Raw genomic sequence first — 18,828 nt, forward strand, 5'->3', positions numbered from 1 at the left:
TTTTCTTAAGACCATAATAGTTATTTTCTCCGAACGAGAAACATACAAACTTATAACTGCGTAAGTATATTATCATCTTATTACATCCAATATTATTTATTTAATTTTATTCTTTTTTTATAAATTTACTGTCAAATAATAGTTTCTTCTTCGGTTTATTTTGTTATTACAATTGTTTATTTCTTTAATCTTGATTTTTTACAAGATAGAAGCGCGTGAAGCATTCTTCTAAGGTATGAATTTTATTTTGAATTGCTGTATTTTTTAATAGTTTAATGTCATTTATGTTTCAAGGTAACTTGATATTAGTGTTATTACTATAATATTAGTATCTAGAAAATTAGAATGTTACTTGTTACTTTAATATATATTTGTGAATTTCTGAAGTAATCCATATGCTATGATTGCAAATAGCTGTAGGAATATAACCAATGATGTATATCTGTGGACTGATTTCTAATGATTATTTTTACGTCACTACCACTGAGGTTGTTTCCTACTTTATCGTCCTGAGAAATTTTTTTTTATCTACCTATAGTTATTATAATTATATATATATTAGCATGGCGGATGCAGCTCCAGCCGGCGGACGTGGTGGATTCCGAGGAGGTTTCGGCGGTGGTGGCCGAGGCGGTAGAGGTCGTGGTAGAGGAAGAGGCCGCGGTCGAGGACGTGGTCGTGGTAAGGAAGAAAAGGAATGGATTCCAGTTACTAAGTTAGGACGTCTTGTTAAGGATGGAAAAATCAAAAGCTTAGAGGAAATTTATCTCTTTTCACTGCCTATTAAAGTAAGTGAGATTCTGGGCATTTGCTTTATAAAAATTTCCAGCTTAATATACCCATGATCTTATTCATTCATATTTACAATCCCTTGGGAAAATTTTACAAAATCATAGATTAATATCCGTAGTCAGTTTTTATTTAGACTTCTGTCCCGAAGTTTCCATTAGGCACTTAGATGTTATAATTTTTTGTTTAGTTCTTATATGGTTCATAGTTCAAAAAAAAAGATTTTTTAATTTTATTGGTAATGCATTTTGAATTCTAATTTTCGCTAATGTATTAGTTAATCGAATTTACTTTTTAAAGGTTTGTTTGAATAAGTAATAGTTACCTAAATAGGAAGCACTGCAATATTGAGAAAGATGTAGATGCTTTGAGTTGTTTACTGGTGATGTAATGAATATTGAATATTAGGCTGTCAAATAGTAAAATTTATTAATAAATAAACCACTAATGAAGTTATATGTAAGTTTAGTCTTCATTGTAAATAATCGTAATTGAGATATATTGTTTGCACAGGATGGGGAGAAAAACACTTTTATTGCTATTTACAATTACAAACTCCCACAGTAGAGATAAAGCTTGTAGTTGTCAGTGAAATTTATTATGACTAAAAAGCAAGGAATAATCAAAGTCACAATTCTTGAAAGATCCTATATTGTGCCTGAAAAATAACCAGTCTTGAAACTGTTAGCAACAGTAATCATTTATTTACCTGTGAGTTAGGGAAGCTTCCATATTTTCTTTATCATATTACGTGTTTTTGATGTTTTGAAATTTACTTGGTATATCATATCTGGATTTGAGATTGAGTAAGGGCCTAGAAAAAGTCCCCTTAGTACATAGTTTTCAAGGGTCTGTCCAGGCCGAATTTACTACTGTTTAGCCTTAGCGGTACCTTCACAAATTCAACTTTAGGAAAAACCGTAGTTTCACAAAATACTTTTCTTAAAATTCTATATTTTTGTGTTGATTTATTAATATCAACACAAATTATGTTTACATTTTCATGTGATATGTACCTCTCAGAAAAGCCTAGACAGACCCCTGGTTTTATGTAGTATAAAAAGTTTTATTTATTTTTCGTCGTTGAGCAGCGGAATGAATTTTGAACCCATTACAAAAGACTAGTGAACTCGTAGATAGGCGGGAATTGGTTTCGTGAAGTTTTATTTATTATTGTTTTATTTTCGTCCTTGAACAGCCGACCGAATTTTGGACGCATTACAGAGGACAAGTGAACTTCTATATAGAGTATTAGGTGACAGTTGATTTTGTGAAGGACTTTTTGATAGAACTAACCCGTATTTGTGTTATATGGAGACAGAAACCTCTTACTGTTCGTCTAAGGGCAGGGGTAATCTTAACTCTTGGATCTATCTCTTGCTGATGATATATTCAGGGACCGATCTAGAAATTTGGGGGCTGTAGGCACTAGATTATTGGGGGCCCCGATGAATCTGATCTTAAATTAATTAAAAACCCTCTTTTAAAAAGTTTATCTTAAATATATATAAGTAAGAAGAGATATATAAGTGAATAATTGTAATTTCAAAATAGGCAGATATTAATTATCTATATGTATATCCATATAAAATAAAACAGTTAAATTTTAATTTAATTCATACAAATAGAGTATAAAAAGTTGAAAATGTGACCATAAACAAATACATTTATAACATAATTTTAACAGTGAAAAAGTCACGATAGAAATTATATTTCAATAAAAAAGAATCAGTAATCAGCATTTCCTGAAAGCTAAATAGAAAACTTGATTTTTAGAGTAAAAAGTTACCAAAAACTTGGAAACCAATATGAAATAAATTTATATAAATTGTTAATTAAAAAATATGCAATATTTTATAAGTAGTGTTACTAAAGGTAAATTATAGAACTGTCCAATCAATAATAAACAGTCAACGGAGCCATTTTGGGGAAGCTTCTCGTGAATAGGAATTATGGACTTAAATTTTACAGTAAATTTATACACAAAATACAATAAACTTATATAATAAGAAAAAAAATTATATTGTACCACTTATTACGTAAGTTTTTTTCTTGATTTAGTGTTGAAATCGTTTAAAATATCTTCAAATTTTAGACTTTCTGTCAAATCACATTCCATTGACATTAGTGCTAAGTCACACAGTCTGCGATTTGTCATTCTTGAACGAAGTCGATTCTTAATTCTTTTCATTAAAGAAAATGATCTCTCTCCCGAACAGTTTGACACAGGAATAGATAAGAATATCCTTAACGCTACTTCAATATTGGGATATGTGTCTTCTAGCTGTAGCATTCGTATAGTCTTTAACATTTCAGTTGGATTTGACTTATCAGTCAAAAAGTCTTTGAATTGCACAAGTTCGTCAAAAAGTCCATCATCAACATCTTCAAAGTATGCTTCCTGAAATGGCTTTACTGTTTCCAAGCATACTGGTTTCTTATTGGTTAGAAATCCAAACCTTCTTTCGAGAAAGCTGTAAGCTTTTTTTCTTTCACTTAAATGAAATTTTAAATTGTCACAAATGACATAGTGTGTCTGAGTTAAAAATTTTTCTCTTGGGGACAAATTCACACTTTCACTGGTGCTATCATCTAAAGCCTTTGGTATTCGAAGAGCTCTTGAGGTTTTATAGGAAATATTTCCCACAAGATTTTCAGCTTCCTTTTCATAAGAAGTAAAGTTTTCTCTCACATTCTGAATAAATCCTTCTAAGGATTCATAGAGTGGGATTATCACTTCAAAGGTACAATTTTGACCCTGCAAACTTTTACTTGTAGCATTTATGCGCTGTAGTAACGTATCCCAAATAATGTTATTAAAGCAATTTCAAAAGTTTGGCATTTCTTAAGTAAACATTTAGCTTCATGTTTCGTCGAAGCTTTTTCATTAGAATTTTCAGCCAGATCTTCCAATGTCTTTATTACAACTGCATATCCTTTTCTTAAGGCCCTAACGGCAGCAGCACTTGCAGACCACCTTGTACACGATAAAGATTTGAGAGTTAGAAAATCTTTTTGTTCGAATTTAGAAGTAAAAAACTCCCACCTGTGAGGGGAAGCTGAAAAAAAATTATATAGTGCTTGCACAAAACCAAAGTAGGAAACAGCTGCTTCACATGATTCTGCAGCATTCACTCCTACCAAATTTAGTGAGTGAGCTGTGCAGGGCACAAACTCAGCCAAGGGGCACTCTATTTTTAATCTGGATTGTAAGCCAGAGTACTTACCAGCCATGTTGCTAGCATTATCATATGACTGTCCCCTGCAGTCTTGCAAATTAATGGTTAGATTTGTTAAAAATTGCACAATTGTATCATGCAGGTGCTCTGCAGCATGGCTATGTATAGCAACAAAAGTTAAGAAACGTTCAATAGGTTCATTTTGCTCATCTACATATCGCACAACAATACACATCTGATCAATGTGTGTAATATCTGGGGTAGAATCAACTATGATTCCAAAGTACTTTGTTTTATTTATTGCAGAAACAATTTTATCTAGTACTTGTTTTGCCATAATTTGAATTATTTCATCAACTGTGGTGGACGATAAATAATTAACATGTCCTTTACCTTTATTTCCATAGTTTTTCAGGTGTTCCTTTAAAAAAGGATCAAATTTGCTTATAAGCTCTAAAATTCCCAAAAAGTTGCCATTTTTGTTAGAGCCAAAGGTTTTATCATCACCAAAAATTGCCAACCCACGTACTGAAATAAACTTTAAAGTTTCTACAACTCTGAAAAGTACTTTCCTCCAGTACATTTTTTCACTTTCATTTTGCTCTATTATTTTGTTATCCATCGGACAGAAGTTAAACGTAACTGAGCCATAGTGTTTATAGCCTTCCTGTGAGCAAAAGATGTCTCATGAGAGCATAACCTTTTACTTACATTGTGCCAATCTGTAAAACCACAACTGCTTAAGTAATCGCTGTTATTGCCAAACAATTTACGCACTTAACAAAAAACAGCATTGACAGTCGGAGAATACACCAGCCATTTTCTTTCAATTACTTCTCCATTTCTCTTTTTGTGTGAAAAGTTGTTTTCTGTGCATGTCCGAAACTTATCAGCAAATAAACGGCCAGAATATTTTAAACCAGCAATGTTTTGGTTAGGTGGACTGCGAACGAAATGTTCCTTCAGTTTGTTTGTTACTGTGGTCCAAGTTGCAGGATCACTATCGAACACCTCAAGTAAATCTAGAGAAGACGAGGTGGCAGGATTTGAAATGACCTTTAAATTGTGGCTTAAAGAGGTTGGCAATCTTTCGTCTGAAGATACAGTTGCTGTTTCATTTTCATTTAAAGTTTGATCTGGTTTATTTAAATGAAGATTTGAAGAGCTTGCCACACAGATTTCTTTCAAATTATCTCTAAAACTATTTTCTTCAACACAAGTTTTGTCTATTAAGGCAGATCGTTCCTCAATGTTGGCGAGTTTTGGAGCAGAAAAAAAATTATTTAACGGTTTCATTGTCTTCAAAAGACTTACATTTCTCATTTCTTTCTCTTCTCTCTTTCTTTTTTTAAAACTACCAGAAGCATATTTTCGGGTTGACATTATGGCTTTAAAATAAATTTAAAATCGATTACTTCAACGCGCGATAAATATAATCCAATTCCAAACACAAATAATGAATGAGTGTGTTACACTTTATATTACTAATATGGGCATTTCCCACTTTTTCAACTTTTTAATCTGTTTTTTTGTATTGTTACTTACAATTTTACATACTAGATCAGTTGAAACTGTTTAGAAGCCGTACCACAAGTAGGCAACAAAAATACTAATTCATTTTCTTTCACTTCAGTTTACTTTGAACATTAGGAAGAAATATTAATTTAATATATTTTATGGAGCATTTTACATGGAATGAATGTATGTGATTTTGATTGGTGAAAGCAGAAAGTGCATGAGCTATGTATGAAAACACACTTTTAAATATTTCAGATTTTCGTTCTCTTAGGTTTTAGCTGTGCGGGAGACATATATACATGAACACAGAAAAAAACTAGGTTTGTGGGGGCCCCTAGAAATTTGGGGGCCCTAGGCCCAGGCCTCTTGGGCCTAATGGTTAATCAGGCCCTGGATATATTACGTTAGCACTGATTGGTGAAAGTCAGTTGTGTAATTTATGTGGACCATATATCATTAAGATTATTATTATTTTTTTTAGAAGAGGTGGAAGAAAAATTGAGTCTAGAGCTTATAAAAACTGGTGTATTTGTTTAGACATAAATATGGAATTTATATGTGTTTAGGAAGATTTAATTTTCTTAAATTGTTTATTTAAATTATGTATTCTGTTTATTTTAGGAATGTGAAATTATTGACTTCTTCCTGGGTAGTGCCCTTAAGGATGATGTTATGAAAATCATGCCTGTACAGAAACAAACTAGAGCTGGTCAGCGTACCAGATTTAAGGCTATTGTAGCTATGGGAGATCAAAATGGCCATGTTGGATTGGGAGTTAAATGCTCTAAGGAAGTTGCTACTGCTATTCGAGGGGCTATCATGTTAGCTAAGCTGACAGTCATTCCTGTGCGACGAGGCTATTGGGGTAATAAGATCGGTCAGCCCCACACAGTACCCTGCAAGGTAAATATTTTCCTTTAGACATTTCTTGAAAAGTAGTTTTCTGTTTTTGACAGTTGCAGTTTCATACTTGTTTAATTTTTCTTTTGTTAGGTTACTGGTAAATGTGGTAGTGTTATTATGAGGCTTATTCCAGCTCCTAGGGGAACTGGTTTGGTCTCTGCACCTGTTCCAAAAAAGCTTTTGACTATGGCTGGAATTGAGGATTGTTATACATCAAGTAGAGGATCCACTTGCACCTTAGGAAATTTTGGTAATTATTTTTGATTAGTTAGATCTGCGTTTTAAATGGTTGCATTCACTCCGTAACATAGTCACAGCAACATTAGAGTTCTTGCAGGGAGTTTTTTTTTTCTTTCCAGAATTGTGTTTAGTAGTTGCTGTTCTTAAGCAGCATGATAATTTTAAATTCACTTAGTCTCATACAATTTGTGGCGATTCCATTGTAAATATTTGCATCGTATTTATTTTTTAGAAGCTCTTTACACACTAAACAATAATCGTTCGTGGCTATTTCATGGCTTTTTATTACTGTTTCAATGGTGTTTATGAAGGGAAATCAGTATAGAAATATTGTACATAGGATTTAAATAGATATTTAATAAGGATTTAAATAGATATTTGATGTGCTTGATTTGGGCCAATAATATAGTAAATCTCTAGTGTTTTGTTTCTATTTTTGGCAGTTATTAATGTTTATTTTCAAATTTTATACCCGGTGTATTTTTAAAGTTATGTTAATTCGAATCTCTCACTTGGAATGTACATATTTTTTAATGCAAGAAATGCATTTTAAATTGACCATCAAAATGCATTTAGTAACATCTCCAAGTTTTTTTTTTTTTTTTTTGTAAACGCAACACTTCTGTTAATTTAACTTAATATTTAAATCTTGTATTATTAAAAGTATCTTGTTGAAAGAGATAGTTCTAGAGAGCTTTGTTGCAAAAGCCTGAAAATATTCTCTATAATATAGCTTCTTTAATATTAGGAAGAAATTCTAAATGGCTTATGACAAAGGCATGTTATGAAGAAAAGTCAGCAAACTTCTGCACCTTAAACATACTTTTTTTACTGCCACAAACTTTATTATTCCCTCATTCAAAATGAATTAATCACGGGCTCAATCTCAGACATTTTTAGTTATCCGAATTCAGACTGTTAAAGAAGATAAGGCACTGTTTCTAATTTAACTAAAATATAGAATGTTGGTTCTTGGTATTCAATGTCTATGTACCTTTGTCTAAGAGTTTTTTTTTATTTCATTTGGTAGTAAATTCATGCATAATTTTATGAACTCTTAGTGAATGCCCCTTTATCACAGCTTCGGATTTGTTCCTAACTTTTAAATGAAATCTGATATTTTTATTAAAGATTTGAATTTTCGTAAATTGCAATATTTTTGCTTTTAAACCAATCCCTTGTTCTAATCGCTGCAAGCGCGCTTCCTGTGATCGTGCAGAAGTAATTTTTAGTAGCTTTTTATTGGAAAGCGCTATTCCAATAGTTGCTTCTGATCATTTTATTAAATCTTGAACTACTATTGCATCAGAAATTTTTGTTTATGATGTAGATTATTATTTGCCTGTGTTTTTTAATTTGGAGAAGAATATATGTTAATAGGTAACAGTTTTTAAACTATTCTACGGGTAATCCTATTTATAAAATATTGATATTATAAACTTCCCACAAAAGATAGTGTTTAAAGTTTTGCTTTACTAATTTACATAAGGTATTTAATGATATTTCTATTAATGCTATTATTTAATAGTGATATTTTTTGTCTTACTCTCGTAATTGGTGCTTATAATTTCGTCTCGTATTATGAGTGTTCCAAATTTTTTATTCCTAAGGTTGGCAGCTATGCCTTTATATACGGCAATTTTTTTCTAATATGTAGCAAAATACAAATTTATTATAGTTTGAACTATATTAATTTAAATCAAGTCATTTTACAATTGTGGAAAGAGTAAGTAATGAATAAGATTAAAGATGAAAAATGTTTTTTTTTTTTTCATGAAAATATATTTATTTTTAATAACTTCTCAGGCAGAATTTTTTCAGGCAAAAATCCGTAATGCCATTTGATGTGTGTTTTTATTTTTACATTAAAGTTATTTTTTAATAAATATATGAGGTGTTATGTTTAACTCTCGCAGCGTAATCTTGCGCTAAACTTATTTAAGAATCATTCCCTATTTCAGGGATGGCGAACCACTGGCACAATATTTTAGGCACTCCACAGATCACAAATGTTATGAAAAACATATGTAACAATTAAATTAAAATTCACAAAAATAAAATAAAACAATTTATAAAAAAATTAAAGATTATGCTAAATAATTAATAACCATAAAAAACAAGCTAACAGTAAATAAGTAGATAAAAAAAAATTAACAGTCCTGCTTAAACTAACATCTTACATCCTAATATATAAGTTATTTGTCATCTAATCTGCTACAACAGAAGTCACACTGATGTTACTTGAAAGTTGAATTACGCATATAACTGAAATATTGCAAAATGTATATTTTTTTTCAATGTAAATAAAGAGTTTTGAGTTGATAGTATTTAGTATTATTATTTTCCCAATAATCACGAAGTCAAGATTATTTGACGACACGTCTGTGATCTCATTAAGCAATTTTTTTAGAGAAAATGGCACATTGGTTTATAAAGGTTCGCCACCCCTGCCCTATATTGTACTAATTTAAATAAATAAAATCTGAAACTAAGACCAGTAGTAGGTTAATATAATTCTTTTTTACTTAAAATACAAACATTCGTTTAGGGTGAACTTTGTTCTTAATCTCTTTGTTCTGTGAATTTCCTTGCAATAAAGCTTCTGTTGAATATAATTTTAAAGTAAAGTCTTTTCAAAAATTTTTGCGTTGCATGAAATTTTTTATTTTCAACCAGTGGCAGCTTTTTTATTATTAATATTTTTTTTCTTTCCTTGATTTTATGTTAATCTTAGTCTTGTGTTTTTACAGCTAAAGCAACATACTTAGCTATTCAGAAAACATACAGTTATTTGACACCAGATTTGTGGAAGGACCAAGTGTTCCAGAAGTCTCCATATCAAGAACATTCTGATTATTTAATGATGAATCACAAACCCGTTGGAGGCCAGCAACGTCAAGTTGAAGCTGTAGCTTGATTTGTATATTTTGAAATAAAAACAAGTTGAAAAATTTTTGTATTATATTTCGCCTATAGTTACACACATGAATCTGTACACATGATAACAGAACTCAGTTGTGGTGATTTATCTCTAATTCCTCACTCTACTTAATATGCTTAATAATTGTGTCTTGAATCATTAATCACCCTGTGTCTTCACATTTTAAGGAATTTTTCTTTACAAGAAGAAATTGACCTAAAGCATATTAATTTATTTCATGCCCTTGATTTATTGGGTCAATTTCTGCTAAACTGCATCAAGTCTATTTTAAGCCGGGTTCTTATATTTAATAATTGTAGGTTCCTTGCTATATTTATCAAACTTGGAGGTATTTGAAGGGAAAGAATTTATAACCAGACAAATAAAGCTTTAAGCTGATTCTTAGTTTATGTATCATGTGCAGAGGTAAGTATGGTTCCATTAATTCAGGCTCTGTAATGTTAAATTCATAGAAAATTGCGGCGGGAAAAGTTAATGTTTATTTTTTTCATTAGAAAAAAATTTTAATCGTTGTTCTGCTCATGATTGCATTTAAAATTAGAATTTGAAATAGGATTTTTACATGTGCTGATATTTATTTGTTTTTTTGAAGTGGCTATCGAATGTTTATATAATTAAAATAACCGTTGCATGCTAAATATTATTTAGTAAGAAAATATGAAAAATCATATTTAGAGATACTTTTTTAGTTGTAATAGTTTTGGCCTATAAGATAAGCATGCTTTCTTCACCATAGTATGGAGAGAAGGAAGTACATTAGTATATATCGTTTTTAATATTGAAATTTCTGTTTTCCTTAAAAATGTAAATATTTTTTGTTAAGAATTACATCTTAATGTTAACATTGTTAATTATAATATTTCGGAAATGATCATTTAATGAAAATGGGCACTTCAGCGCCTGCTTTCTTAAACTAAGTAAGTGCTATTTTATTTACATTTTCGTGATAAAATTTTTCCCCAACGTTTTGAAATGCTGGACAAAGTTAAATTGCGAATGTTTTCTTTAAAAAAAATGTATAGAGATAGGACAAAAAGTAAATAATCAAGTGAAAAATAAGTAGAGATGTATAGGAGAAGCTAGTGGATTATTATTTAGTGGTTGCTGTGAAAAATATTGAAGGTTAGCTGTTTTCTTATCTTGTTTGCTGTAAAAAATAAACTGACAGAATGAAGATAATTGACTTAAAGATGATTTAATATAAGAGTCCTTATCATAGAGAGGTAAATTTTGAACTCGTTGAGCTATACATTTCTGGAAATTCAAATAACTCTGGATAGTATTAATTCAAAAAATTCGGTCTAAAATATTTTTAGAGTGGCCCACATGCATTAATTCTAAAAGAAAGCTTGGAATTTTCAAATTTGGCGATTAAATATGAAAAATAATAAAGGGAGGAGGCAAGACACGGTTAGTTATTAATTATGCTTAAAAATCTCAAACTCGACGATAACCTTTCTAATAATTCTGTAGTCTCCTTCTAAAAGTTTTTTTTTCTCATCTTCCGCAAGTTATACAAATATTAACATATTGGCTGTTATGCATTGAGCACCGTACAGTACAAGAAATCAGGAAAGTTCAGCTTTGTCGTTTCTAATAAACAATGCGGGAAAGTGATAGGTGAAAATGCTCAGCAAAACTTGCCAATCAATTTCTCACTCAAATGGGAGAAAATCGCATGCAGTGTAGACGCGTGTGCCAGTTTGAATCTGCTACGAACGGTTTCGGTGCTATTCTCGTTCGTTCAAATTCAAAGTAACCTTTGCTAGTTGGCTACAAAATCGCTCTTTTCGGTGTAGGATATTTATTTTTGCTTTCTGTCTGTTGAATAAAAGTTTAAATGTAAACAAAGTTTTACCTTAGGTAATTTGTCTCAGCTATCTATTCTCTTCATAAAATTTTATTTAATTGTAAGTAATTTTAAGGTTTAGTTATGCAATTTTTGAATAGAATCGAATCTTTCTAATAGAGTTCGTAATATGTAGTTATGAATATTCCGAGATAAAAATTTATCGACTGTGCTAATTTTACGTTTTTTACTAAAATAAATTTTGTGAATAATTTTTAGATTCTTGAAAAAGTATCTTTAGTATGCTTAAAAACAAGATTCTTGATAGAAATCAAGATTTGACTATTTCCTCTGAAGATTCAGTATTTGAAAAATCTAAAATCGAAAATGTGCGTGATATATTTTATCGCAATACTGTTCCTTCTGAGGGAAAGAAGAATACTGAATATTTAGATAAAGTAATTAAAATTGAAAATATGGATGACACTGAGACATCATCAAAGAATAAATATGAAAGTTATCAAAGTTGTGTCAAAGGTATTAAGAGGAAAGCTGACACTTGTTCGATTGTTTCTGTGAAAATAAAGCAAAAACTTTCAAACAGCGAGCCAACTAGTCAGCTTTCTAAAAATTCAACTGCTGGTGTGATCGAATCTTTAGTGTCTGTTAAAATTAAGAAGCATAATATTTCTACCAGCGAACAACATATACAGCCTGCGAAAAATCTAACTGCTGAGCCTCTACAATTGAAGAAAGCTGTATGCAATAATGCTAAAGAAAGTAAAAGTGAGGAAAAGTTTGACTGTAGTTTATCTGATAGCAGAAAACAATTTTGCAAGCAAGTTCCGCAAGCACAACAATCTATACCGACTTTGGAAAATGTAACTGCTGAGCCTTTAAAAATGAAGAAAGCTGTGTGGAATAATGATAAAAATAGTGAAAGTGGAGAGACGTTTGAATGTTGTTTACCTGGTTGCAAAAAACAATTTCACAAACAGAAAATTTATGAAACTCATATTAAACATTTCCATGGTGTTTTTAATTTTGAAAAGTCTGAACCTATCATTACTGCACTATTTTATGACTGTAGAAAAAAGGGTGATGATAAACTTTCCTGTAAGAAAAAGGTTAAAGAGAAATTTTATAGTAAGTCATCAGCTAAGTTAAAAGATGTTGAAACTGAAAATAGTGATATCAGATCTACTCTACTCCCATCTTCATCGTTTGATTACAAATTACCTTCTAAATTTTCTGATTCAGAAATTCTGCTTCCAAACTCCTTAATAAGAAGTATTGATCTAATTTCTGCTGGAAAAATGATTACAGAAGTAATATGTGAGGAAAAAAAATTGCCTTTAAATTTTCTAGATAAAGATTTTTACCCTATCAAATCTGTTTCTCTTAATAAAAGAGGTTTAAATTTGGAAAATGATAATGAAAATATTTCTGGGAGTTGTAAGAAAACTAATTTATCCTCAAAGTTAAATTTTCAGGAAAAATTTTCTTCTGTAAGAAGTGATAATATCAAATTTCTCGGTGACAAAAAAGCGCAACACAGTTCGAATAATGCATCCGTTCGAGTTCCCGTTCTATCAAATACTGGTGACAGTTTAATTAGTACAATTACCCAAGAGAATAACGAAAAGTCAATTTCTGATATTAAAAATAGTATACAAGAAGATCATATATATGCCTCTAAAAAACTTGATGGTGAATATGTAAATCAGAAAATAGATGCATATAAAAATAATTCTGTGTTATATTCACATTACAAATTAAATGAAAAAAATGATAAAATAAAAAACCCTTCTATAGATACTAATAAATTAGTCACAGGTAGTGATATTCATTGCAGAAATGCATCTACTTTAACTGTATGCAGTTATGAGAATTTCGTGAAAAAGAAAGAAAGAGAATGCTTAGACTTAGATTCATCTTTGAGTAATAAATTCTCTATATTAGAAGTAATTAATCAAAAAGGAAATGCAAATAATCAAGATAAGATATCCACAGCTGTATCTTTAATTTTACATAATATGACACACAATCCCTCTTTTGGTTTAATGCCTAATTTAAATACCGAAGTTTCACAAAATACTCAAATAGCAAGCAAAAGTGTAGACTTTATTCGCCGTATTTTTGAATTTTGCAATTGTGCAAGAAACTTAAAAGATATTCTTTTTAAGTGTAAACAAATTCTTCACAGGCTTAGTGAATATTCTGCGTCTGAAGATAAAAATATTTCTCTCTTACCCTGTGCTGTTGATACTGAAAAGTGTGATAAGCTGTTGCATTATGTTTTCTTTCTTGATGTTATACGAGATCCATCATTTGCTTCTACTTACGTCCAGCATATTTTAAAAAAACCTGATTTGGCGGTTTTAAACAAATTAACTAATCCTGTTTCTCTATATTTAACAAATACAGAGAAGGAACTACCCAATGTAAAACTACGTAGAGACAGGGAATTTTTGCAAAGGAATTCTGATTTCTTTACAGTTCTTCTAAAAATCCAAAAGTCATGCCATATTTTGCCTTATTCTAATTCTTCAATTTCAGCTGAAGAACTATGTCGTCCTACTACTAACCTGAGACTTGAAAAGAGTGACTATTTTGCACAAGTTTTTTGTCATGTTAAATCTGAAAAAGACCCTATATTCCTGCAAAGTTATGGTGTAAATAAAGATTTAAGTGTGTCTCCTTTTGTAGAATGTGTTTGCGATGACTATTACGTTCACAAATTGGCAGGTTTTGTTCTGTTACCAAGACCTGATAGTTTTGTGACTAAAGATATGTGTGTCGGTTTATGTTTCGAAAGCACTACATTTTCTTTTAGGCATTTAGTAATTCAACTTTCTTTGATTGCTGAGGAAGTTAAAAAAATTATATCTGAAATACGAGAAGAACTGTGTAAAGAAAGTACTCAGCATTGCTTATCAGATATGGCAAACAATTTACTCCTTATATTTAATTTGATTGACACAGAAACAGATAGTGTATTCTCATCTCTTGATTTAGTTAATAGTTTTGTAAATGAACTGCCCACGCTAGAGAACAAGAGTTTTTGGGGTGAGATTAAGGTAGGATTAATTAAGCATTCTATAAAAGAGATTATCAATATCATTGAGAAGTTGAAAGATTTAAAGGAATGTGATACCATCTCATAAATCCTAATTTCACTAGTTTGATGGTGTACTGGGAAACCAAGATATCTCTGTATATATAGTTAGAAACAACAGAATAGAAAAAAACCTACAAACGCCACAAGCAACATTGAAAAATAATAATTTAAAAGGACGCTGTAACATAATAAATTATTATTGGAATAAATAAATTATTGGCGAGCTTATCCACGACGTAAACATAAGTAATCCTCTCATTTCTTTGCATTTCAATATTTTGAAATATTTTAATATTGTTTGTTAAAATACATCTAATAAAATTAAAATGTATTTTAATTCAAAATGTTTTACTGGGCTCTAAATAGTGGTTTGACCACTAAAATCTGACTCACCTTGAAAAAAAAAAATTCAAAATCATTGATCTCCCAGCCCAGCAACTATTAAAAATTAAACATAATAGAAGATAGATTTGGTTTTATGGTCTGTGTTTTTATCACAAACTGGAATAATCAATTTATCATAATTGTGAATATTACCCATAGTTTTTTACCCCTTAAATGTTGCATGATTTTGAAGAAAACTGTCATAAAAGTGCCTATTTTTTCATTCAAGAAAATAGTATAAAACTAAGTGTATGTACAATGCATGTATTTCATTTTAATTTCCAGGTTAATTTTTAGCCTATTTTTTAAACACATTATTAGTCTGGTATTACCACCTGATGTATAGATTGAGAAATAAACATGATTCTGGGCATAAGGAATAGATTATATTAATCTTTTTGGTCCATTACATTTCAACCCCCCAACCCAGAATTATAATGGTCACAAGAAATAGAGGGCAATAATTCACCCCATCGTTTTGATAAGAGCAAAAAGGAAAGAACGTATACGTAATTATATAATGATCCATTTATGGTAAATATGCAACATTTAGTCTAAATATTAAAACATACAGAATTTCAATTTACTCAAGTCTTTAGTTGTGAATCTTATCAGTTAACAAAAATTTAAATTAGTGAGACGTTAATTTTGTATCATAAATTTTTTATCTTTGAATTATAAGATTTCTATCATAATCATAGTGATGAATTTCAAGCTTCATATCACATTGGATCGACTTTCCCTTTTAATTTAATTTAGAATTTTTCATGTTCATTAGATATTTGCCTAAATGCACTAGTGTTCTTTAAATAATGTCCAATGTTGATACATTGCTTCACAATATTTTATTTAAAAAGTGAAACTATGTTTTCTCTTTTAATTTGCCTCTTCCGCGACTTTATGCAATTTCTTTGTGTGTCAATCATCTTATCATTCTCTAGTAATTTTTGCAGTGATAGGATATTTAATATTTATTATACAACTTAAAAATGCAGTACGACTTGCATATAATGAGTAGCTCGGGGAAAAAAAAATGCTTGCTAAATCTGAATTGTTTGAAGGAAAAAAAATTGATAAAATTTTTTTTCGAAAATTGCTTCCAAATAATCTTTATTGAGTATTAACAAAATATTTTTCTATCGATTGTTTCATTCAATCTACCTAGCTTTTCTAAAACAGTTTTGTGTATGCGATTGTGTTAAACTTTCCCATGCATCTGTCATCAGGTGAATTTCGTCAAGAACAAAATTTTTTAAATACTCTTTCTTTTCCATTCTGTCTTAACATCTTAAGAATTAATTGCTTTCTGTAAAATGGCGTTTGAAACTGCGTATCAAGAGGGTGCAAAACTGAAGTTGAGTTCGGAGGGGGAGGAAAAAGCTTTGTCTTTTAAATTGCTAACATATGGGTGAGCTGACCAATTGTCAACTTGCTTTTCAAACACTTTATTCCACTCGTGCAAAAATGAGACATATAGTTATGAAGTCATCCATGCTTTTTTAGTATTTTATTTTCAAAGGAAAATCAAAAAAATCACTAGAGTTTCTTTTCTCAACAAACAGCTATAAAGTTATCTTTTGAAAATAATTCTGAGAGAAAAAAAATGTTTGAAAAAGGGTTTTGCATGTAGTAAACTTAAACATTTATTAATGATTGAAAAAATTCATTGTAAATATGATTAAATCTTTTTTCTTTTTTTTATATATGCTCATATGCTGTTTATAAAATATTTTCTATGTAATAGTTATAGTCTATTATTTTTATGAATAAAATGTTTTTGGAGAAATGTATGAATTCAACCATGTTGTATAGAAAATACTAGTATAAATTATTAATGTATCCTGATTAAGAAAAAACAACTGCCACTATTTTTTACAAAATATTGCTGTAAATATTTTACTATATTGCGCATGTTGTTCATATTTTGTTTTTTTAATATTTTCATGTTGTAAAATTCTTTATTATTGTACTATTAATTAAGCATGTTTTTTTTTTTTGGAAGAAATATATATATTTGTATGGGTAAAATAAATTCATATGAATAGACGTTTCTGCCATCATTTGATAAATCGACGTCTCGTTTTTAGTTTTACACAAAAATAAAGACATTATGCTAAAACTAAATTGTATAATCACTCTGGAAACACACAAATTATAGTCTGAGAATTACAGATTTGTCAATCAAATTAAAGAATATTATCTTAATAAATATCATTGCAAGCCTTTTTTTTATGTAGTGGAGGAGATATTGGATAGTTTTCTAAGTTTCACTAGTGAAGCTAATTAAGGAAATTTCATCTGCGAAATTATTATAGTTATTATTTTGTTTTAAATTTGTTATGAACATAGAAGGAAAAAAAATCCAATTTTTCATGTTTTAAAATGTAAATTAGAATCATTTATTTATATAAATAAAAAATCATAAAGAGTAGAATTGATTACATTTTATACTATAAATGGTTATAAAATGAAGACAAAACACTAACAGCAAGTAAAAACATGTATTTGTATAAATAGCTTCATTGATAATTTTTTGTTTGAAATATCAAGGGGGTCTTCAGATTTCAATTATTGATAACCCACCAATGTTACTGGTGTTCAAGTATAGTATGTCCAAAATAAAACGCAATTCAGGAAAGCAAAACATGGACAAAGGAGAAAAAGAATGTACATTGAACACAAATTACAAAAAATTTTTAATTCTTGTAATCTGTCAATTGACAAATTAGGCACACTTAAAAAGATTATTGAAGAGATGAATCAACGTTTTTGGGAAAACATTTTAGATGTCGGGCAATCTGCATACTTAAAACTTTTTTAATAGCTTCACAGAAAAAAAACCAGACTTTAGGAGACTGTCACAGTCCTTTCGAAATCAGACCATTCCCCTACCCCCCCCTACCCAAAAAAAATAAGACATGGCTGACCCAGATGTTTGGGCAGTGGCTGTGTCCTGATGAAACCATTGGCAACGATCTGAGTGCATAAATATTCCACAAGCAATTACTTTTACTTTGATGGCAATATTCCTCATTTTCAGAGGCTGGGTTTTATTTGGGATGTGCTGTCATTTATATAAAGTCCCTGCTTTTCAGCCAAAATATAACTTGAGAACCACAAAATAAAATTTTATAATATTTTGTTAATTTCTTCAGGTTACATCTGACTAAATAACAAAGGAATCCTAATTTTCTTTAAAAATGTAAAAGATTTTTCAAAACTTTATTTGTTTAAAATTTTCAAAAGAAATTAATTTATTAAAGAATGGTACTCTCTTTAGTAAATATTTCATAAAATGGGATAATTTTCAGAAATTTTTTGATAAATATTTATAATTTAAACAAATATTTTTAAAATGAAAATTATTTCCAAAAGTTTAATTTTGTTCTAAAATTTCATTTAATATAAAATATGCTTATTTAATATAAAATAAAACTTTAATTATCACAATAAAATCTACTAATTACAATGCGAAAAATAGCAATCCGAGAAAATAATCTATTAATCATAATAATAAAATACTTCAAAAAGCAAAGTAATTTTCACCCTCACACTTTTATAAAAAATTTAAAAAAAAACTTTATTACGTCCTAATGCAATTTGTATAATGAAAACAAATTGTAATTTGACGGTAATTTAAAGTCAAGTAGTAATTAGTAGTAATTTAAAGTCAAGATTTGGGAAACAAGAAGTAAAAAATGCAGAAAAATATCGGTCACGTGATATCTGGCTTCCATGATTCGAACATGAATGACATTTCGAACGAACGTATTTATATAGATAGTGCGCTTAGCGTTGCGAACGTTTTATACCTTTTGTTCCAACTAAGTATACTCCAGTTCTACACCAACAAGCAATATTAAAAATAATTATCATTTGTAGAGTTTTGTTCTATGGGTAAGTGATATTTTACTTTGTTTATCCCCATCATTTTCAATGTTATTATTAAAATTTCACTATTTGT

General features: G+C 29.7%; 2 protein-coding genes across 7 annotated transcripts in view; both read left to right on the top strand.

The window, feature by feature from the left end:
• Window positions 1-26: 26 nt before the first annotated feature.
• RpS2 (ribosomal protein S2) lies at window positions 27-9,580 on the top strand. 4 transcript variants are annotated; one of them, XM_087151967.1, is made up of 5 exons: window positions 27-294; window positions 563-788; window positions 6,108-6,389; window positions 6,480-6,639; window positions 9,380-9,580. In XM_087151967.1, exons 2-5 carry the CDS (start codon window positions 564-566, stop codon window positions 9,544-9,546), a joined length of 834 nt encoding a protein of 277 aa, XP_087008093.1. In that variant the 5' UTR covers window positions 27-294; window position 563; the 3' UTR covers window positions 9,547-9,580. The 4 variants fall into 4 exon arrangements, with proteins under 4 accessions (XP_087008093.1, XP_015912980.1, XP_015912979.1 ...); XM_016057494.4 differs by having other exon boundaries at window positions 27-233; XM_016057493.4 differs by having other exon boundaries at window positions 27-60.
• Window positions 9,581-18,625: 9,045 nt separating this feature from the next.
• LOC107443582 (uncharacterized) overlaps window positions 18,626-18,828 on the top strand; it is a 37,997-nt gene continuing 37,794 nt past the window's right edge. For 2 of the 3 annotated variants that reach the window (XM_043043344.3, XM_087151965.1), the window contains exon 1: window positions 18,634-18,761. The gene's annotated coding sequence lies outside the window, so the exon portion shown is untranslated. Of the gene's footprint in view, window positions 18,762-18,828 lie in introns of all 3 variants that reach the window. The other variant, XM_021144841.4, reaches the window with a different exon arrangement.

The sequence above is a fragment of the Parasteatoda tepidariorum genome, chromosome 9, assembly GCF_982258835.1.
Source record: "Parasteatoda tepidariorum strain Cologne lab strain chromosome 9, Ptep-v5.0, whole genome shotgun sequence".
NCBI lineage: Eukaryota > Metazoa > Arthropoda > Arachnida > Araneae > Theridiidae > Parasteatoda > Parasteatoda tepidariorum.